This window comes from Mustela erminea, chromosome 19 (assembly GCF_009829155.1).
Source record: "Mustela erminea isolate mMusErm1 chromosome 19, mMusErm1.Pri, whole genome shotgun sequence".
Taxonomy (NCBI): domain Eukaryota; kingdom Metazoa; phylum Chordata; class Mammalia; order Carnivora; family Mustelidae; genus Mustela; species Mustela erminea.
In genome coordinates, this window is record NC_045632.1 from 47,352,550 (window position 1) to 47,375,163 (window position 22,614).

A 22,614-nucleotide genomic window follows, 5' to 3' on the forward strand; every position below is an offset into this window, starting at 1 on the left:
TCATGATCTCGGGGTCCTGGGATGGAGCCCCGCATCGGGCTCTCTGCTCAGCGGGGAGCCTACTTCCCCCTCTGTCCCTGCCTGCCTCTCTGCCTAGTTGTGATCTCGCTTTCTGTCAAATAACATAAATAAAATCTTAAAAAAAAAAAAGAATATGCTTTATGGTTTGCTGTTTTATCCCCAATGTTCATCTGTTTCTTAAATCCCACATATGAGACATATGGTATTTGTCTTTCTCTGACCGACTTATTTCACGTAGCATAATACTCTCTAGCTCCAACCACATTGTTTCAAACGGCCAAGGTTTCAGTTTTCATGGTTGAGTAATGTTCCATTCATCTATCTACCTATCTCACAACTTCTTTAAACATTCATCAGTTTTTAAAACGTGGGTTGTTTATATTACCAATGATCTTCTACGTCGTGATCTGTGAGCTTCATGACAGGAGACTAAAGCGGTCACTAGAAAACAGCTGTTACAAAAAGGCAGCCTTAGGTGTGACAGCCTGTGATAGATGCACAGGCCCAGCCCAGAACTCCCCAATCCGGTTGCACCTGCAGCTTTACTAAAATACAGATACCTGGCGCCACCTCCAGGGGTGATTCCAGCTCTCCCCTCTCCCCAGCCCACCTCAAGAAATAATGGCCCTTCGGCAAGAGAGGGGCGCGGGGCCCAGCAGCTCCTGTTACTGAGACTCAGTTGCGGGGGCGGGGCCAGAGCACCACCAAGAGGGAGCAACGCTGCTCCTAGAGAGGCTCGACCGCGGCGTGGTGACGCACTTCCGACTGCGCCGTGGTAACTTCCGCGGCAGAGGTGAGTGTCGGGCTGCGGTCGGCGGGGGGCGGTACCCTGGCCGGTAGCTGTGGGTTGGGTAGGGATGCCCCTCCGGCTCTTGGAGGAGTGGGTAGGGCGATGGTCCGCGGTCCTCCTGCGTCCGTCCTAGATTCCCGCTTTGGACTTGGTGACCGAATTGGAAGGCGCGGCGTGGATTACTGCCACAGCACTCTGTTCCGGGAAGATGCCACTGACCTTTCGGGAAGATGTGTCGGAGCAGCCCCGGGGTGGAATATTTGCAGGGGTGAAGCAGGTTATGATATCGCGAGTCTTGACATGTTGAAGTCGTACAGGGGCTGTTACCTATATGCGTTTCAAGTATGGACTGTATGCCCCCTGACTCCTAACATTGGGTCGTGAATCAGGGTTCCGTGAGCACAGAAAAAGCAGAGCCCCTCCGGGTCATCGGGGAGTAGAAGCAGTCCGGCTTTTCGAGAGCATCGTTTTCTGGAGCTGGAAGTTCCAAAAGGTAATTTGGCCTTGTCTCGGGCTGTTGGGATGACAATGACTTGGGCATGATTTCTACGTTGTAATCACTTATTTGCTCAGTTGTAGAATACATATGAAATACACATCATAAGATAGCTCCAGAGTGACTCATTCATACCGTAATGAAAGTTATACGAAAATTATACTACGCTAAAATTATGAAATAGTAATTAAAACATGAAATACAGAAAAGAAAACCTCTGTAATGTGCCTAGTCTTATATTCAGAGGAAAATTTACGTTCTTATAGGTTTTCATTGCCAAATAGGAAAGAATGAAATAATCGTGCATTCTCAAGAAGCATTTGGGCAGAGGTTTTTTAACCTTATAATACCTAGTTCCTACTTAAAACACTGCTTTCTGGGGGCACCTGGGTGGCTCAGTGGGTTGAGCCGCTGCCTTTGGCTCAGGTCATGATCTCGGGGTCCTGGGATCGAGTCCCGAATTGGGCTCTCTGCTCAGCGGGGAGCCTGCTTCCCTCTCTCACTCTCTGCCTGCCTCTCTGCCTACTTGTGATCTCTCTCTGTCAAATAAATAAAAAATAAATAAATAAATAATTTAAAAAAATAAAGCACTGCTTTCTGAAGTTATTTAGTTCTTTTCTTTCCCACCACTTCAGTGTGGTTATGTAATTCAGTTGTAGTATAATTAGACTCATTTGATGTTTGTATTCCTTTTTGATTTGTCACCCCATCCCATCCTGGTTGGTTTATTTAATATATGTATATTTATTTATTTATTTGGATATGTGAAACGTTACTATGGTTATGAAAGTCAGAAGAAGGGGCACCTGGGTGGCTCAGTGGGTTAAGCCTCTGCCTTCGGCTCAGGTCGTGATCCCAGGGTGCTGGGATGGAGTCCCGGGTCGGGCTCTCTGCTCGAGAGAGGAGAGAGAGGAGCCTGCTTCCCCTTCTCTCTCTGCCTGCCTCTCTGCCTACTTGTGATCTCTGTCTGTCAAATAAATAAATAAAATCTTTAAAAAAAAAAAAAAAGAAAAGAAAGTCAGAAGAGAAAGGCAAACTCAGAAGCATCACTCTCCCTCTCATCTCTTCTACCCGATTTCCTTTCATCCTCTTTTCCATCCCAGGCTCCTTTCATTTCCTGTCCATATCTGAAGCAATGATTCTCCTTAGTTTCTTATTTATCCTTCTATTTCTTTTTTGTACAGGTGACCAGATACACACATTTTTTTTTATACTCCTGTTTTTTGTACACAAGAGGTAGCACACTGCCTTTTGCACTTTGCTTGTTTCATTTAACAATATATTCTGGAAATCACTCCTTATTATAGAGCTAAGTATGTTTTTTTAAATGTTACTCATGCATACTGAACACTTCATCTAGCATGACGTTTAAGAAGCATAGTAGTAGCAGGGCGCCTGAGTGGCTCAGTTATTAAGCATCTGCCTTTAGCTCAGGTCATGATCCCAGGATCCTGGGATTGAGCCCCTCATTGGGCTTCCTGCTCGGAGGGAAGCCTGCTTCTTCCTCTCCCACTCCCCCTGCCTGTGTTCCCTTTCTTGCTGTATCTCTCTCTGTCAAATAAGTAAATAAAATCTTTTTAAAAAAAGAAAAAAGAGGAAGCATAGTAGTAAAATGTGTACCCATGAACACACTGCCCTGCTAAGGAGAACATTTCCAGTACTGCTTCTCAGCACAGCTCCCAGCTTCCCAACCCTCTAGAGGTAACAACTGTCTTGAATTTTGTGTTAGTCATAGTCTTACCTATTTATAAAAATAATTTTATCTCATAAAATATGTCTGTAAACAATATGTTTAATTTTTGAGCTTTATGCAAATGGCCTTGTAGTGTATATAGTCATCTGGGACTTGTATGACTCAATATTATGTTCCTGAAATCATCTCTGTTGTGGCGTATAATGTGAGCCATTCATCTTTGCTGCTGGATAATACGCCTTTTTATAGATGAGGACAGTTTATTTATGTATTCTAAATGGATATGTGGGTTATTTACAGTGTTTGGTATTCAGATACTCACAATGAATAATTTTGTACATGTTTTCTACATAATGAGGGTTTCTCTAAGGCATAAATTTTTTTTTTTTTTAAAGATTTTATTTATTTATTTGTCAGAGAGAGAGTGAGAGCGAGCACAGGCAGACAGAGTGGAAGGCAGAGGCAGAGGGAGAAGCAGGCTCCCCGCAGAGCAAGGAGCCCGATGTGGGACTCGATCCCAGGACGCCGGGATCATGACCCGAGCCGAAGGCAGCTGCCTAACCAACTGAGCCACCCAGGCGTCCCACTAAGGCATAAATTTTAAAATGTAAGCACGAGTATTGAATTTTATCAAATGCCTTTGGCATCTGTTGGGATGGAGTGTTTTTATCTTTCTTTGATTTATTCATGTGGAGAAGTATACTAATCTGTAATATTAGGCTTTACTCGCATTTGTGGGATGGTCCCTTTTAGTCATGGTACGTCACTGTAATGAAATACTGGAGTGTAATCCTTTATATTGGGGATTTTTCTGTAAGTATTCATAAATGAGACTGATTTGTGGTTTTTGTATCAGTGTTGTGCTGGCATCATAAAAAGGACCAGGAAACTTATTTTGCTGTTCTCTCCTACAGTTTCAGTAGTGTTAGAATTACTCATTTCTTTTTTTTTTTTTCTTATTATTATTTAAGACCTTTATTAATGGGTGCTTGCCGTTTGTTGACTTTTTTGAAAAAATCAAGTTGTAAACTTTTATTACAAATTAAAAATGAGGTTCTTAAAAATCTCAACTTGACCAGATATGAAACAATTTAAAAACCTTTAAAGGTGTATTGAGAAAAACCAGGCTTTTTTTTTTTCTTAAAAAACACGTTTGTCATTACCAAAAAGAGACGTCTTTAGGTAAAAATAATAAAAACCCCATGCTGCATAGATGATGCAGATAGTTCTATTTATCTGGTCAATGGGCAAAAAGCAAGCACTTAAGGTCTTCAGCTCCAATCTTTTGTTCATTTCTTATTGCTGGAATTTCATCTTCATTTCTTCGTGTTGGATGACTAAACCGGATGATGGTAGAGATGGTAAGCCGGCATTTACTCAGCCCCGCCCTGCTCAGCCTCGGGAGCGGACGAATTCTCAGCTGGTGGATCGGCTGCTTTTGTCTCTTTGCCATCTTGTGGTTTAGGGTTTTCTGGGCGTCTGCGTCGGTAATTGAAGTTGCGGCGGTACCGACGTTGAGGTGGCTGCTGACCCTGGGTCTCATCTCCTTGATTTTCCTTATCTTCCTTGTTGCCATCTTCTCTAGGTTGTTTTTGGCGAGGAGGACTCCTGTGGAATCATGGTCTATAACCCCGATACATATTCTGTCTCACTGGTCTACCTTGTTCTCCTGCACCCTGGTTGTCAGCCCTTCCGTCACTTCTCCCTGCACAGGAGGGTTGGAATACTGTGGTCGACGCCCATAGGGTCTCCTCATGTAGTAAGGTGGGAACCGTCGCCTGCGGTAGGGCCGGCGCTGTTGGGCCTGGCCTTCGGGAGCACTTTCCGATCCCTCGTTCTTTTCCCCACTCTCACTATTCTGGTGATTGCGTGGAGGACCCCTGCGACGTGGATAGCGTCTATAATGGTTACAGTCTGCTGCATATTTACTGCCTTGCACTGGAACTCCACCAGGGCCTGTCACATTTGCTGCCTCCGCACCCTTTTCTCCTTCAACAACATCAAACTCCACAGTCTCTCCATCTCCTACACTGCGAAGGTACTTCCTGGGGTTATTCTTCTTTATGGCAGTCTGGTGTACAAATACATCTTCCTTGGTGTCGTTCCTGTTGATGAAACCATATCCGTTTCTTACATTGAACCATTTTACTGTTCCCAAAACCTTCGTTGCGTTGACCTTCTTGTCCCCGCCGGCCGGCGCCGCCGATGTGAGGCCGCCCGGGCCGCCGCTCCCTGCGCGGGTGCCGGGCTTGGTGTCGGCAGCACTGAGGGCGGGGGCGGGGGGGGGTGGCGGCGGGCGGCTGCTGGGTCTCGGCCTCGCGGCTCATGGTTGCGGTGATGGTGACTGGGGCCGGCTGCGGCAGCTACGGCTCCTCCCGGGGTGTGATGGTAACTAGGCCGGCGGCGGCGGTGGGGCTGCTCAGGGCTCTCTGGGGTCCGCTCTCCGCTCCCGCTACCGATCGAACTCAGAATTACTCATTTCTTAAAGACTTGAAAAGATTTGTCCATGATACATACAGGCTCAGTGTTTTGTGAGAGTTTGCTGTTTACTGGCTGTCTCAGTTTAATTAGGTAGAAGTAATCATGGATTCCAGAGAAATGTCTACATAATAAAACTAGTAGAGTTGATTTATTAGATCCAAATAGAATTACATGTTCTTCTATCATAGAATAAGTTTTCTTTGTAAGTACTTACACTTCAGCCAACAGAAAAAGACCTCAAAATCTGTAAAGCAGAAGTAAATAGATCAGGTTATTTAAACACTGTGCAGTAAAGCCAGAAATTATGAACAGAGAAGAAATTAGCAACAAACTATCCTAACAGTCTGTGGTCGGAGACAAAACACAGTTGCTGACAGGCTATAAAATGTAATTAACATAATTAAAACATGAAATATTTTTTAAAAACCTCTGGCATGTGGCCAATAGTGTATTCAAAGGAAAATTTATGTGTTTACAGATTTTAATTGCTAAGTAGGAAAGAATGAAAGTAAATGAATAAATCATGCAACTTCAAGAAGGTAGAAAAAAGGATGCCTGGGTGACTCAGTGGATTCAGTGTCTGCCTTCAGCTTGGGTCATGGTCCTGGAATCCCGAGATTGAGCCCCCGCCTCAGGATCCCTGCTGAGTGGAGAGCCTACTTCTCCCTCTGGCTGCTGCTCTCCCTGTTTGTGCTCTTTCTCTTTCTCACTCTCGCTCTATCTCAAATAAATAAAATCTTTAAAAAAAAAAAAAAAGGTAAAAAAAAAGCCTGTAGTCCAGCTTCCCCCAAAAGCAGAACACAGGTTAGAAACTTGTGCGCAGGCAGTTTACTCGGGAACATTTTCCCAAGGGCAGAGTGGAAGACAAGGGGAGCGAAACAAGAGGGAGAGCCAGTACAAGGGCACGTCAGGCTGGCCTGTCCACAGGCTACTGGTGCTCGGTTTTGTAGGATCAGTGAGGAGCCTTGGAATCTCACGTAGGAGACTGAAGGGGAAAGTATTTATCCACTGACTTCTGTCCCCTGGTGGTCATGGGTATTCTCATAGGCATTAACTTCTGCCTTTCAGGACCTAGCAGGTGTCCGCGGGTATCTGCAGATGCCCCCCACAGGACACCAGAGAAGCCCCAGGCAGGAATCAGCCATATGTGGTATAGATCCTTGAGGATGCATTGGTGGGTTATACCCGCACAGAGCTGGTCAAAGTCTCTGGCACTGGACTGAGGCGAGACGATTTAGAGGGGAACAGAAGGTGTATCTCTTACAGAGCCAAGGAAACAAAGAAAGCAGAACTTAATGAGCTAAAAGGAAATAGAAATGAGCGGTGTTCTAAAGAAATAGAAAAAATTGTTCTTTAAAAATAAAACAGCATTCAGGTACACCAACCATTGTTCAAGTTAACTTTATTCGTTTGCTCAGGCCACCATACAGAATACCATAGACTGCATGGTTCAAACAACAGAAATTTATTTTTCACAGTTCTAGAGGCTGAAAGCCCAAGTTAAAGGTGCCAGACAATTTGGCTCTTGGTGAGGACTCTCCTTGGGTTGCAGGTGGCTGTCTTCTCACTGGGTCTGCACGTGTAGAAAGAGATCGCTGGTGTTCTTCCTCCTTTTTATAAGGACACCAGCCCTATCAGAGTAGGGCTCAGACTTATGGCTTTGGTTAACCTTATTACCTCCTTACAGGTTCTATATCCAAATATAGTCACATTGGGGGATAGGACTTCAACGTATGACTCGTGGAGGGGACACCTTTCATCCGTAACATTAACAATGGGGAAGGGGTCTAGAGAACACATGTATCCATGTATTCAAAAGTGGGAAAAGCAAAGTAGCTCCAGATATGGAAGAAATGGAAAGAATCATGAACCAATGGTTTTCACAACTCTGCACTGAAGTTGAAATCCTGGAAGACATGAATGATATTTTAGGAAAACACGTATTTTCAAGACTAACTTTGGCAGCAGTAAAAACCCGAAAATAAGCAGTCCATATGTTTTGAATACAGTGAACAAGGGGTGCTGGGTCCTGGGACCCTAGATGATACAGTGACCCCCTCTCACAGGGAGCTGAGGCTCTGGCTGCTTCACTATCAGAGGCTGGAGAACATGAGGAGGCGGCCTGGGACCTCAAAGGTAAGCCTGGGCCATGCGGGAGGCTGGCTTCCCAAGGTCTCTACAGAGGTAGTGGGGCTCTTGAGGACACTCAGCTGTGTGAGGGAGCAGCCGGATTTTGGGGGGTGGGGGGAGTGGGCAGCTGTCTCCTTCAGCTCCCAGGGGCCTGGCTCAGGTCTCTGTGCGGGGGCTGCAGCCCTGCCCTCGTGGCTTTTCTTGCAGCGTAATCGAGGGTGTTGCTTGTTTAGAGGGAAGCAAGTAAGTCCAAGATCTTGGTAATGTTCTGTTAAGCTGAATTGTTGCTATGTGGGTCTTTGTTTTATTATCCTTTAGGCTCTGAATACACTTTGTGTCTGCCCTGGTGTGTGTGATATGTGTCAGAATTGTGAAATCCTGGGGTTCCTGACAGCATCAGTATCATGGCTGGGTGGGGGGGCGCTGGGCACTGAGCCAGTGAACAGATCACCCCCTCCTTCATGTGGCAGCGCCTGCTGCACTCCTGTCTGGACAGTGGCTGCCTGTCCAGGGCAGCCCCTGTGAGGGGCTGTGTGGTTCCTTCTGGGACGGGGTTCACCTCACACTTCTCTCTGTCTTTCCTCAGCTCCAGCCCTGCTCTGAGAAGGAAAGCACGTGATGGCAGCCATGCCCTTGACCGCCCGGCCCCAGGTGAGCTGTGGCTCCTTCAGCTCTTCCTCCGAACAGTTTCAAACTGAAGAAAACCGGGAAGGGAAGCTGGTGAGCTTTGTGGTGGAGGCTGGAGGGGCCGTCCTCGCTTCCGCCTGGCCCTTGTGAGAAGAGCGGAGATGCGAAGGGACGGAAGCAGCGGGAGAGCAGCCCCGAAGGCAGGAGTGACGTGCTCTGCACACCGAGGTGCTTTGCTCCTCCGGTGACAAGGAAGCATGGGAGCCGCCTGCGGAGGGTGCTCCATTCGTGGGTGTGCGTGGAGGGGGTAGCAGAGGATGAGGCTGCCCAGGGCCGGGCCGTAGGCGAAGAGGAGTGGTGGGGCTGGGTCATCATGAAGGCGGGCTTGGTGGGGGCAGGGAGACAGAAGAGTGGGGTCCAAAGAGCGGGAAAGAAAGTCCTGTGGGACACGATGTCTCACTGTGTCCCGGAGAGGCCTTCAGGGCTTGGGGGCAGGAGCTCCAGCTTAGGTCTCTGATGAGAGCTCTGGACCCTCCCCCGGCTCAGAGAAATGCAAACCACATTGTCCATACAGTTTCAGGGACTTCATGGACGCCCTGAAGCGCATCCATGGGCGTCCATGGACTACAGGTTGCCAATAACGGTAGTCTCAGGAACTCCAGTAACCTTGTTTGAGGCCTGCTCTCCTGCGGGCACCACACTCAGCGCTCGGGTGGATCGCTTAGTCCTGACACCCGCCCCCTGCACTAGGGGCTGGGTCGTGCTCTTTCTGCCACAGAAGACACGAGGGCAGTGGGGAGTAGAGTGCCTCGCCCAAGGTCATACAGCCAATGTTTGATTTTTTTTTGTTTTTAAGATCTTTATGTATTTATTTGAGAGAGAATGGGAGAGAGAGAGAGCACGAGAAGGGGAGGGCCAGACAGAGAAGCAGACTCCCCACAGAGCAGGGAGCCCAATGCGGGACTTGATCCCGGGACTCCAGGATCATGACCTGAGCCGAAGGCAGTTGCTTAACCAACTGAGCTACCAGGCGCGCACTCCCCTCCCCCGGGTTTGATTCTTCACTGCTCGTCCTTATGATACGTGTGCGACCCGTGAAGTTAACACGGTCAGAGTTGCGATGGCTTTGTAGGGAATAATTTTTAGGGGTGATTTGAAAAGAAGCTGACCACTTCAGTAAGAATCCCATTGGTCCAGGTTGATGTGGGCTTCGTCAGGGAAAGTAGTTAAAGAAAAAGAATCCAGTTCAAGTAATGCTTAACATAAAAAACTAGGATGTTGAGAGTCAAAGGACTGGGTGGGGGGGGTAGGTAAGGGAGAGGGAGGGGTCAGGAACAGTCCCCAGGGTTCTGGCTGAGGTTTCTTGCACACAGGGTGGGGGATGTTGGGGTTCAGGAAGAGGCGCCAACTTCCTAGGGTGAAGGGTGGTGGTGGCGGCAGTGAAGGCATTTAATATTGTTCAGAGAAGTTCCATGACCCATCCAAGGTCATAGACGAGTGACTTGCACACTCACGCAGAGGTTGGACTAGAATTGCTGATGGCTGAGGTCAGTAGAAGGAAGCAAGACAGATCCTAGAAGAGAGGAATTGAGGGCATATCCCTGCAGTGTGTTTCCAAGGTTGTTGGGAAGGGGGCAGAGAGAGAGAAAGCGACCAGAAGCTACAGCTCCCCAGAAGGGAGGCATCAGCCCTGACGGCGGAGCCTGTGCTGGGCACATGGAGTAGTGATGCAGAGAGGAGCAGCTGGCCACCCGGAAGGCTGATCGCCCCTGTTTCCCGAACCTTCTCGGAGAAACAGTGAATTCTTGGGTAAAGTTGAAAAGGATGAGAGGCTTGAATGGGAGAGGGTAACAGAAAATGTTGGATTTTCAGCAAGTTGCCTCTGGGAGCAGAGTGGGCCGTGGCCCCCACCGTAGCCAGTCAGGACAGCGCTGAGCGGCTGGTGTGCTCAGGCAGCTGCACTGCCTTTTGTAGCAGCAGCAGTGACAGCCGGGCGCTGGGCCAGTGGAGGCCATAGCTCTTCTTCGGGGGTGGATGGAGGTTATCGGGGAGGGGAGCAGGATGGAGAAGCCGAGATTTCAAGTGGGAACACTGGTGGTTTGGTCCTGAGCTGCATCTGCCTCTGAGGATGGCGCCTAACGGAAACAGTGGAGTTGCTCTGGGGACTCGATTATGGGAATTTTCTTCCTGTCATCTCAACGTAGGGTATCGTTTATAAATGTGAAATATGGCATGAGGTTCCCTGCCGTGAGAGAAGTCAGATACTCTCCATCATGTATTTTCCAGGTGCTGTTTCTCAAACCTGCCCCCTTTTCATTAATTCTGTGCTCTTCGCAAGCTCCCTCCCCAAGCCCTTATACTGCCCTCTGCCCCTCACTTAGGGCCTGAGCCATGGAATTGGCCCTAGGGCAGCAGGAACCTGTTGTTTCAGAAGTCGGTGACCTTCGAGGACGTGGCTGTGTACTTCACCCAGACGGAATGGGATGGCCTGTCCCCTGCACAGAGGGCCCTGTACAGGGATGTGATGCTGGAGAATTATGGGAATGTGGCCTCCCTGGGTAAGGCCTCTCTCCCCCTGGGACCCGGACTCTGCCAGTTGGGGTTTCCTGGCTTATTGCCCCCTAACAGGTTGCAGGTGGGGTCTCTGGTAATCCTTTACTGAGTGGGAACCCCAGGGGCTGAGATTCCTAATCCCCCTTGAGTCAGGGGCTGCTGGGAAGGGTGAACCTCAAGCCTTTTTTGGGCCCATACAGGACTTTGCCAGGACTGGTATGCTCTCTCTATCCACCTTCTAGAAGTTGTGGTTTGGATACAGTGTGGAAAAAAGAAACTTACTGTTTCACACAGCATTATCTTTGGGTTCACCCTCATCCAACCTGTGTATTTTGAGGCCTTCTGGGCCCAAGTCTGGGCCGTTCTCAGCTCCTCCCACACCGTCTCAGGCACTCCCCCCCCCACATATGCCTTGCAGGCCTCCCATCTTTCCAGTTGTCCCCCCGAACCCTCGCTTTCCCATAGTTTTTAGGCATGGGATCCCCTAGCATACTTTATTTTGCCACCCCATTGCCAAGACAGTCTGAGGAGTTGCTTAAGAACTCATCTGTGGGACATTAATTCACCTGTGTCTTCCATTTCTTTCCCCCTAAACAGGATTTTCGCTTCTCAAACCTGCTGTGATCTCACAACTGGAGGGAGCAGGTGAGCTGGGGTGCCCATCTCCACTGGTGGCTGGAACAGAAATAGGCCCCCAGGGCCTCTGGACTGGTAAGGGACATACAGGTTGCCTAATATGGGGGAAAGTTTAAGTCTTTTAAGAAGGAGGTCAGCTGGGGCACCTGGGTGGCTCAGTGGGTTAAGCTGCTGCCTTCGGCTCAGGTCATGATCTCAGGGTCCTGGGATCGAGTCCCACGTCGGGTTCTCTGCTCAGTGGGGAGCCTGCTTCTCTCTCTCTCTGCCTGCCTCTCTGTCTACTTGTGATCTTTCTCTGTCAAATTAAAAAAAAAAAAAAAATCTTAAAAAAAAAAAAAGAACGAAGAAGGAGGTCAGCTTAAGCAGCATATAAGCCTGCCACATTTATGAGCCAGCTGTACAGAGTAAAATTTAAATAAATGAGGATTCATAGAGATAGGTACAGTTGGATCTCTTTTTCTAGTTTGTTGTTTCTTTCTGATTCCAAGAACAGATCTTTTTTCAGATGTCTCGTTCTGATTCTTCCCAGTCCTAATTTTGGAATTCTGCCTTTCTCAGATGAAATTAATGGATGCTGTGTTTAGGTCCTTGCTACTTCTCAGCATTGTACACTTAATGTGATGGGTGGAGAATCAACAGTCTCTTCATACAGAAAGACAGAATAGCCTAGTGGCTAAAAGTACAGTCTTTGGAATAGACTTCCCTGAGGTACCATCCTAACTGCTCTTCCTAGTTATATGACTTCCTACTTGTGACTTTAAGCAGGTCCATTATTTGAGTTCTGTAAGGTTCAGTGTTTTTAATCCCTGAAAGTAGAGTAATAAAATGAGAAAATAGTGCTGGTCTTACGGGTTGAGGATTACACAAGATAATACATATTAAGTGCATAACTTGTAGTGTGGGCTCAATGAAGTATTAGTTTTTATTAGGCTTTTTTTGTTGTTGTTGTTTGTTTTTTTGGAAGAGACAGCTGTATAGTAAGCTGTGGGAAATAAGGTGGAAAGGAGAAAGTGTTGTCAATTCAGTGCTTCTCAAATGATACGCAAATGAATCCCTTGGGTGTCTTGTAAATATGCATATTGTCATTGAGTAAGTCTGTCATAGGGTCAAGATTCTGCATTTCTGTTAATTCTCAGATTCTGCCAATGTTTCTGGTTCCTAGACCATAATTGAAGTAGCATGCTACTCTTTGGCTTAAGCAGAGTTGTTGCGAAATGATTTCCCATTTCCCACTTGTATGTGAGTGTCTTCTTTGCTTGGGGTCTAGATTTTAGTGAATCCTCCTTTTTAAAAGACAGTTTCAGGGCATCTGGTTGGTTCAGTTGGTTAAGTGGCTGCCTTCGGCTCAGGTCATGATCTCAGCAGGGAACCTGCTTCTCCCCCTGCTGTGTCCTCTATCTCTCTGTCAAATAAATAAAATATTTTTCAATAAATAAAATAAATAAAATAAAAAGATAGCTCCAGTGGATTTTTGTTCCTTGTGACCATTCAGCCAGATGATCCCTGACCAAGGAAGACATGTATTGCAAAATGAGGAGTTTAAAGCAGATCGCATATAGAAGGGAAAAGAAATGATGTTGTGGAGCTCCTCAAAGGAGTCTGGATTTCATTCTGTAGTTAACAGAAAATCCCAAAGTCTGAAGTTTTCAAATAACCATCATGATCTATGCTGAGAATGGAAACATTAATTAGTGTGTGAAGGTTAATTGGAACAAGGAATCAAATGGCTTTTGGGCAGACAGAAGGGGGAGGTAGGTACAGGGCCCAAGGCCCATGTCAGCAGAGTGGACTCTCTTCTAAAAAAAAAAAAAAAAACAAAAACTTTCAGAAAACAAAAAACAAAAACTTTCAGAAGTCCTATCCGGTGACTTCTGTTTAAATCTCATTTGCTGGAACTGTCTTATGGCCTCCCTACTGCAAGAGTGTGGAAAATACAGTTTTTAGCTGTAGTTTTTATAGCGACCTCAAAAAAAATGGAAAGCATATTAGTAAGGAAGAAAGGGAGAATGGAATTGGTTAAGCAACTGATAGCCTCTGCCACACCGTAGGATTTGGTAAATAGAAGGTCACTAGTATAGAAAAATTGGCAAAGAATATAAGTGTGATCCACATAAGAAGTAAAAATTTTAATAAATATGAAAAATCTTCACCCTCTTAGAAACCAATGAAATACAAATTAAAATAGAGATGTTCCACCTAACACACTTGACATAGGTAGGCTGGGTCCAAGGACCCCAGGGTGAGGAGGCTCCTGTAGGACCAGCCAAGAGGGTCCTGGGCTTTGAGCTGGAAAGAAATCAAGTGCAAGCCAGGAGGAAGTGAGAGCAGAGTTTATTGAATAGCATAAGTGATAGAATATAGCAGATGGAGTGTTTGGGAGACTCAAAGGAAAGGAGAGTGAGTGTCTTCTTTGCTTGGGGCCTAGGGTTTTTACTGAGGATTGGGGTGGGTCCAGTATACATGTCCTCTTCAGACACCCAGGAGCTGGGCAGAACAAAGACAAGTGCCTAGGTGTCCTCCATAAAGCACTTATTACCTGGAGCTAGGTGATTTTGGCATCAAGAGTTCTAGAATCAGTGGTCTAGAAAACGTATGTGACGACCCTGCTTGTCATTAGATGTTATCACCTGTGCTGGAAGACTCCAAAAAATCATTAACTCCTTGACCCTTGTAAGAAGGACATACATCATTTGTATTGTAAGGCATGTACAAGGCAGGGGTACAGGTCCTAGCAAGAACAGAAGCAGGAAAATAAGCAAAAAGCAGTTTTTCATGGAGTTCCTTCAGTTTCCCTAGTTCATACAGAGAACAGTTACATTGATGGAGAGAAGACACCAAAGTGGAGTAGACTTTTGGAGGTGAATGTGAATCTGTAGTCTTTCTAGAAACTACTTTAGCAGTACATATCAAGAGCCTTTTAAGTCTGACCTTGATAGTCTGGATATTCTCTTCTAGACTATCTTAATAAAGTAATCAGAGATACAGACAAAGATGTACATGCACAAAAGTTCATCATAATTTTATATAATAAAATGTTGGAAATAACATTTCCAACAGACATTCAGTATAGAGACATTCAGTATAAAGAGAACTGGTTAAATTAAGATACCTCTACAGGATGGAATGCTATTTAAAAAATATTTTTAGGGCGCCTGGGTGGCTCAGTGGGTTAAGCCGCTGCCTTTGGCTCAGGTCATGATCTCAGGGTCCTGGGATCGAGTCCCGCGTTGTGCTCTCTGCTCAGCAGGGAGCCTGCTTCCATCTCTCTCTCTCTCTCTCTGCCTGCCTCTCCATCTACTTGTGATCTCTCTCTATCAAATAAATAAATAAAATCTTTAAAAAAAATTTTTTTATAGGGGAGCCTGGGTGGCTTAGTGGGTTAAAGCCTCTGCCTTTGGCTTGGGTCATGATCCCAGAATCCTGGGATCAAGCCCTGCATCGGGCTCTCTGCTCAGCAGGCAGCCTGCTTCCCCTTCTCTCTCTCCGCCTGCCTCTCTAACTACTTGTGATCTCTTGTCTGTCAAATGAATAAATAAAATCTTAAAATTTTTTTTTTTTTTACAAACTGAAGATACTGGAAAATTGTCATTATTAGTGTTAAGGAAGAAAAATATTTTCAATTTTTTTTTTTTTTTTTTTTTTAATTTGTCAGACAGAGAGCGAGTGAGAGCGAGCACAGGCAGACAGAGTGGAAGGCAGAGTCAGAGGGAGAAGCAGGCTCCCTGCGGAGCAAGGAGCCCGATGTGGGACTCGATCCCAGGACGCTGGGATCATGACCTGAGCCGAAGGCAGCTGCTTAACCAACTGAGCCACCCAGGCGTCCCAAATATTTTCAATTTTGAATAAAAACATTTTTAGAAAAATGATTGGAAGGAAAAATCTTTGGGGAAGGAGATAACATCAGAAAAGTAGGTGTAGTTGTTAGATGGTTATATTTCACGTAACTTGAATTTTCTTCTTTGCACGTTTCTGATATTAGGGATGAATACTATTTTTATAATTAGGAAAAGACCAACAGTGTTTTGAAAATGATTGCTAGGGAAATCCACGTCACTTGGGTCTCTTGAGGGTGATTAGAATGAAATCTGGGGGCAGGGGGCTTATGACATGTGTTGAGGAGAGATGGGAGATGAAAAATAGGCAGCATTTTGAGGTCAGTTTAGAGAAGTTTGGGAACAAAGACATCCCTAGCTCTATTGGGACTGTAGGGATTCCAAAAAGAATGTTAGGAACAGGAGCTCCTGGGTGGCTCAGTCTCCCTGCCTTCAGCTCAGGTCATGATCTTGGGGTCCTGGAATTGAGCCCCGTGTCAGGCTCTCTGCTCAGTGGGAAGCCAGCTTCTCCCTCTCCCTCTGCCTCTCCCCCTGCTTATGTGCTTTCTCTGTCAAATGAATGGATAAAATCTTTATGTTACTGGTTATTTGTGTAGAGGTTGGTAATCTTTTGAAATTGTTAATGTTCAAACCTGTACAGGAAGTGTGTAAAGCACACTGGAGAACAAAGTCTCCCAGACTTCCTGTACTAATTTTCTCAGTTTCTTGTGTATTCTTCCAGGAGTTTTCTAGGCATGCCCATACAAATATATAAGTATATATCGGCCCATTTTATTTTTCCTTCATACAAATGGAATCTGCCTTACATCCATTTGTCAGCTTGTTTTGCCATTTAATAGTGTATCTTGGACATCTTTTCACATCAGCACATATGGATTTGTTTCTTCCTTCCTCCCCTCCCCCCCCTTTTATAAACCAGCTACATATTACTCTACCTTGTGGATGAACCTTAGATTCTTTGACCTAGTTTGGTGATTTTCAAGAGACCCTTGATTAACTAAGATTCTTTATTCCTTTTACCATAGTTCTTTTCTCTCACATGGTTCTTACATGATATTTTATGTATTCTGGGTTTTTTTAATAGTAGATATTGATATCCAGACTGACGATAATTTGACAAAGGAAGTGTTTGAAGAAAAACACAATACATCATTTGAACTTCAGAGGCACTTTTCCCAGGGGATGGACTTTTCAGAAGCCTGTATTCTAAAGAAACAGCAGGAAGTCCATTTAGTAGGAAGCATGAAGAAAGAAAATAACGTCATAGACGGAACAGCGAAAGACGACACAAGCCCTGTGAAGGAATGTTTGTTTAGTCAGAGTCCAAACTTGGGTCAGTGTCACGCCGTTAGTTCTGGAGAGCAGCCTTCTGAATGTATAGGATTGGAGAGAGCCTTCAGCTTTGACACAAAACTTATTCAGCATGAAATAATCAATTCTGGGGAAAGACCTTTTAAATGTGAAGAATTAGTGGAAACCTTCAGGTGTAACTCTGAGCATCAAGATGGCCACACTGGGGAGAAGCCCTATCGGTGTAAAGAGTGTGGCAAAGCCTTTAGCATTAATGCAAAATTAATTTGGCATCAGAGACTTCATAGTGGGGAGAAACCCTTCAAATGTGTGGAGTGTGGGAAAAGCTTCAGTTACAGTTCCCATTATATCACACATCAGACAATCCACAGCGGGGAGAAGCCCTATCAGTGCAAGGTATGTGGGAAAGCCTTCAGCGTGAATGGGAGTCTAAGTCGGCATCAGAGAATCCATACAGGAGAGAAGCCCTATCGGTGCAAAGAGTGTGGGAGTGGCTTTACCTGTAGCTCTGCATATATCACACACCAGAGGGTCCACACTGGAGAGAAGCCCTATGAATGCAAAGACTGTGGAAAAGCTTTCAACGTGAATGCAAAATTAATTCAACATCAGAGGATCCACACTGGAGAGAAACCTTACGAGTGTAATGAGTGTGGGAAAGGCTTCAGGTGCAGCTCCCAGCTGCGGCAGCATCAGAGCGTCCACACTGGGGAGAAGCCCTATCAGTGTAAGGAGTGTGCAAAAGCCTTCAGTAATAATGCAAAACTCATTCAGCATCAAAGAATCCACACAGGCGAGAAGCCCTATGAGTGTACTGAATGTGGAAAAGCCTTTAGTGTCAAAGGGAAGTTAATCCAGCACCAGAGAATTCACACAGGTGAGAAACCCTATGGGTGTAACGAATGTGGGAAAGCCTTCAGGTGTAACTCCCAGCTGCGGCAGCATCTGAGAATCCACACTGGGGAAAAGCCCTATGAGTGCAGGGAGTGTGGAAAGGCCTTCAGCGTTAATGCAAAACTAATGCAGCATCAGAGGATTCATACTGGGGAGAAACCCTTTGAGTGTAACGAGTGTGGGAAATGCTTTACTTCTAAAAGAAACCTGCTCGATCATCACCGAATCCATACTGGAGAAAAGCCTTATCAGTGTAAGGAATGTGGGAAAGCCTTCAGTATCAATGCCAAACTAACGAGGCATCAGAGAATACACACTGGGGAGAAACCTTTCAAATGTATGGAATGTGAAAAAGCATTTAGCTGTAGTTCTGACTATATTGTACATCAGAGGATCCATACTGGAGAGAAGCCCTTTCAGTGTAAGGAGTGTGGAAAGGCCTTCCACGTTAATGCCCATTTAATTCGGCATCAGAGAAGCCACACTGGGGAGAAACCGTTCAGATGTGTGGAGTGTGGCAAAGGGTTCAGCTATAGTTCTGACTGTATTATACATCAGACTGTCCATACTTGGAAGAAACCCTACGTGTGTAACGTGTGTGGGAAAGCCTTCAGGTTTAGCTTCCAACTTGCTCAGCATCAGAGTGTCCATAGTGAAGGAAAATCCTAATGAGAATGATGTGGAAAACTTTCAAAGTTAATGAAATGGATCAAGTATCATCACATTCACTGTGGTGGAAAACCTTGAGGGAAATGAATATGGCATCTTCCCAAGGAAACATCTTTCCCCTCTTACTTTTAAAATCAGGAATGATGACTGGTTAAAAAGTAACAACCAAAAATATATAGCTTGTCTTATACCGACAACCAATTAGAAAATATGAAAAGATCCCATTCCCAACATCATCAAGAAAAGTGGCTCTCCTAGGAATAAACTTAAGTGTTACACAGGATTTATATGGAGAAATAAATCTCCACTGAGGGCCACAAAAGGAAAAATAAATGGGGAGAGAGGGAAACCTTGTTCTTGGATAGGAAGACTCATGAAGATCCTCCCTCTACCTAAATTTACTTCCCTTTCATTTTGGACACCAAGCATGTATCCCTTTTGTAAAGAGGATAAACAATAAAGATTTCCTTAGAAAGAAAAGATGAGTAAATTCTTTATGTTCATGGAAGGGAGAAAACCTTTCCTAAGCATCATATGAAAGCTAGAAACCAACCGTAAGGGAAAATAGCAATACGCTGGTTTTTCAAAATTAAATATTTATTTTCTAGATAACCCCAAATAAAGTTAAAAGATAAAGCACAAAAAGTAGAAATACCTTTGTGCAATTTATAAATCTTTAATATGTAAAGATAGATTTTATAATCAAGAGAAAAGTAATCTAATAAAACCCAGAAAAAGGACATCAGCAGACAGTTTTAAAAAATATTAAAATAATAAAGAGATGTTTAGTCTCCGTCCTCTAAGGATTGAAAATGAAACATGCACACAGTCATACACTCCGACCTCTCTTTCACAGACCCTCCAACAGACACACACGTAGCTACAATGTCCCCTATGTATGCAGAGACAGTCCACCCCCAGAGGCCACTGACACCTGCCCTTCCGTGCTCTGTAGCTCAAGCAACCACTGTTGGCTAGGGATGCTATCTTGAATATTTCAAAGGAACCATTCCTGTTAGAAAGCAAATGATGTGATATAGGACCCCAGCAGAGTGTTGGGGGGATGCCATTGTGTGTAACTCCCATCGCTCTGCCCCCAGGCTCCTGGCAGCTGAGCAAGGGTGGAGGCCAGACCCTGGAGCCCCCCCAGAACATAGGAAGGAGCATGGCTTTCTTCCCACTACTATCTGACCCCGCTCCTCTGGCAGTTCCGGATGATACACTAAGACCCAAAAGTGCCCCAGGCCATGGGTCCAAGTCCTTCATTTACTTAGAAACAGGCCCAAAGATGGATGGCACTGCCTCTGGGCACACAGCAAATGAGCTGCTGATGAGGTCCTTTTACCCAGGCCACAATGCCACAGCACTCCCCAAACCATCCTGGTCCATGAGCAGCCACTAGTTGGGTTTATAACCAACTAGGCCTGGTCCTGGCTCTCAGCAGGGTCTAGCAGTTTCTCTGCCATGGCAAGACCAAGGTGGGGATTCTAGGAGGGTCAAGAACCACTAAGGATAGAACCTACTGTCTGGAATCGGCTACCAGTGTCCTATGTGACCATGGTCTCTCTCTGGGTCTCAAGCTCTTGTCAATGGGTAAGGGCTGGTCCCAGAATTCAAGGCCCTTCCCACCCAGATGGCCCTTGAGGGTTTTCTTCCTCTCTGTAGGTTTGTTACTGTCCAGGACAGGTCCTCTGCTCAGAGCCTAAGGACAAGAGAAGGAAGAAAGACACCTGCAGAACCTCATGAAGTTACGTGGCTCCATCACCCAGTAGTCCCGCCATCTTGTATCCTCAGTGCTCTTTACTGCAGCCCAGGGCTGCCTGGGTCCAGTGGAAGCCTTATCAGGAACAAAGGAGCCATGGCACTGGAGACCTCGGCCACCTCACAAAAGCGCTTCTCTTTTTCTGAACTGGAGCTGTGGCCCCGGAAAGGCCAGGATTAAATAAACCCTTTCTCCCTTGGTCCCAGTCACTGTGTTCTACTCCTATAGCACACCCTTCCAGCCTGGCCTGTCACACTGGAAGGGCCCTCAGAGGACATCTGGTCCTGCCCTGTCCAGGTCAGGAGGACAAATTGCCACATCCAGGTCAGAGGAAAATGGCTGTCTACAGTCGCCCAGCAGGTCAGGGGACAACCTGGGGAGAAAGGCCAAAGCAGGACAAGTCTTCAGTGTCATCTGGGGGAACAAGAGGCCCCGCACAGCTACTTCCGGGCTAGTAACCCCCTCCTGGCACTGGGGCTGGGGGTTGTGAGAAGAGGCTTCTGGACCTCTACCGCTGAGGTCCCAACTATCCCCAATCATAACCCCACTATGTGTCATCCTGTCTCGATAGGGAACTGAGGATACCAAGTCTGACCAATGCTGGGGAACGGAAGATGAGGCCAACCTCGGTAGTCCGTAGTTCGTAGTCCCCGTCTACGGTCTACGGGCGGGGGGAGCTCCCGGCAGTCCCCTCCCGAGGCTCTCAGGCCCTGGCGCTGCGCAGACCACGTGGTCCCCAGCAAATCCAAGTCGTGCCAGGGCTCCCGGGCTCTAGCCTGGGTTTGAGCCCACTCTGTGGGGCCCTGGCTCCTCCGCCTGTCCTCGGACTGCCAGCGGCCCGAGCCTCTCTTCCACTCCAGCTCTCCCTGCCACGGCTTGCCAGCCCTGGGTGGCTCTGGGATCCTGCAGTGTGACGCACCCTTGCCGGCCACCGAAGTCCCACCTGCGCTCAGCCGAAGCCCAGCCTCCGGGAACCCCCCCCCGCGCTGCTCCGCCCGCTTCGCCCAGCCAGCTACGGTAAGGGGCAGTTGGGCCACCCGTTCCGCGTGTCGGCCACCCTCCTTTGGCCTGCGAGCCCTTGGCCCACGTGTTCCCAGGGTAGGGACTGGAGGCTCCGGATCCCAGCCGCCCCGGGCCACCGCGCGTGGGTAGGGAGCCAGGCGACGGCTTTCTGCGGCCGCCTCACTCCCCCGCCCGCACGGCGGCGCCTGGCCGCCCTGGCACTATTTTGGCCTCTGTGTGACAGCAGGCCGGGCCGCGCGCGTCCAGGGCCCTGTGACCTGCACTTGGGCATGAGAAGCCATTAGCAGCCAGTGGCCGCCAGCCTCGGGCCCCTGCTGTCCCCGGTGGCCGGTTCTCTCCCTGCAGGGCTCGTGACGCCCAGCCCGGTCTCCGCAGAGCCGCCACCGTGAGCCTGCCGGCCGCGGGCGGCTCCTCCCTGCCGTGATCCCTGGAGCAGAGACCTGGGGCAGCCGAGCCTGAGCTCTTGGTGGCAGCTCTTCTGGAGATCCGGCGGGGGTGGGGTGGACCTGACCTTAGACGCCAGGCAGGGCGGGGTCCGCAGGACCCTTAGAACGCTTAGGCCAGCGTATTGCAAACTTCTAAAGAAGTAGATCCCTCTCGACCCATCCCCTCTTCCCCGCTCCCCACCCCACAGGGAAATCTTAGAGGCGCATATTGTATACTCTTAAGTAGAGCCTGTATGGAAGACCCCGGGGTGGGGTGGGGGGCAGTTGCCAGTGGGTCCCAGAGTCAAGGGCAGGGGTTTTGCTTAAGGATGATGCCTTGGAAGGTAAGAGAGGATACAGGACGGAAATTGGAACATGTTCCACAGAATCCAAGAGTCCCACGCAGGGCCACGGATGTGAGGTGGCTGGGAAGAACAACAGATGAGGGAGATGGGGTCCCCAGCTGGGCTCCCCGGTGAAGGACACATAGAAAAGAATGGTGAGTTGGCCTCCCCATGGCAGTGGGGGAAGAGAGTTAGTACAGGCAGCAGAGACCTAGTCATGCTTTGCCCTGTCCCTTCTGCCCAGAGGGCTCTCCCTGCCTTGAATCTGAGCTCACTCAGCCGAGCTCCACACCCGCCTGCTGGCCTCCCTGGTCTCCTTCACCAGCACTGGGTGTCCCGCGCTGGGTCCTCCACCAGTTCTCTGAGCCCTCGACCTGAAGTTGCTGTTTCACCACCTTATCCTGTGGACCACGAAGTCACTGGGGGGTAGGAGTGGGGGCAGCTCATCTGGCTAGGCCAGACCTTGCTGGTCGAATCATTTCAGTTGAGCGGATAATGTGAGTCAGTAAGGGAAGACGTGTTTCATGCCTGTGTTTATATGGTTTACATGTCTTCATAAACAATGGGTGTCCAGGTGAATTCTCAGGGAGGCTCTCATGCTGAAAGAGAAATAAATTCCCGGGCTTGGGAGCCATCAGACAAGCACAGCCATCAAGCGCACTGGCCTAGGAGCGCTATCATCTTAGAATTTGGTTGCATTCCAGTTGCCCACCAGAGGGCGCTCCACCCCCAAATAAAGATCCGGAGGCTGACGTTGGAGATCCCGCTCTGGTGACTCAAGTTCTCTGACCTCCGTGTTTGCCCCCTCCCCCGGCCCGCCTCCGGTGCTGCTGCGCACCGTCCCCGCCCCCAAGCTGCCATTACACTATAGCTGGCCAGGGTGTCTGGGGACAGGGGCACCTGCAACTGGCTGGCTCTTCTCCTTG

General features: G+C 47.6%; 1 protein-coding gene and 1 pseudogene across 12 annotated transcripts; one reads left to right on the plus strand and one right to left on the minus strand.

Moving 5' to 3' along the window:
- The first annotated feature begins 794 nt into the window (after positions 1–794).
- On the plus strand, positions 795–18,614 carry ZNF23 (zinc finger protein 23). Of its 12 annotated transcripts, none has more exons than XM_032324411.1 (6): positions 795–1,304; positions 7,548–7,617; positions 8,198–8,466; positions 10,620–10,796; positions 11,389–11,502; positions 16,345–18,614. In XM_032324411.1, the coding sequence occupies exons 4-6, from the start codon at positions 10,763–10,765 to the stop codon at positions 18,132–18,134; spliced, it is 1,938 nt and encodes a 645-aa protein (XP_032180302.1). In that variant the 5' UTR covers positions 795–1,304; positions 7,548–7,617; positions 8,198–8,466; positions 10,620–10,762; the 3' UTR covers positions 18,135–18,614. The 12 variants fall into 12 exon arrangements, with proteins under 12 accessions (XP_032180302.1, XP_032180304.1, XP_032180294.1 ...); XM_032324413.1 differs by having other exon boundaries at positions 10,670–10,796; XM_032324403.1 differs by having other exon boundaries at positions 8,198–8,331; positions 10,670–10,796.
- Positions 4,289–5,460, minus strand: LOC116579276 (annotated as a pseudogene).
- Positions 18,615–22,614: the final 4,000 nt, after the last annotated feature.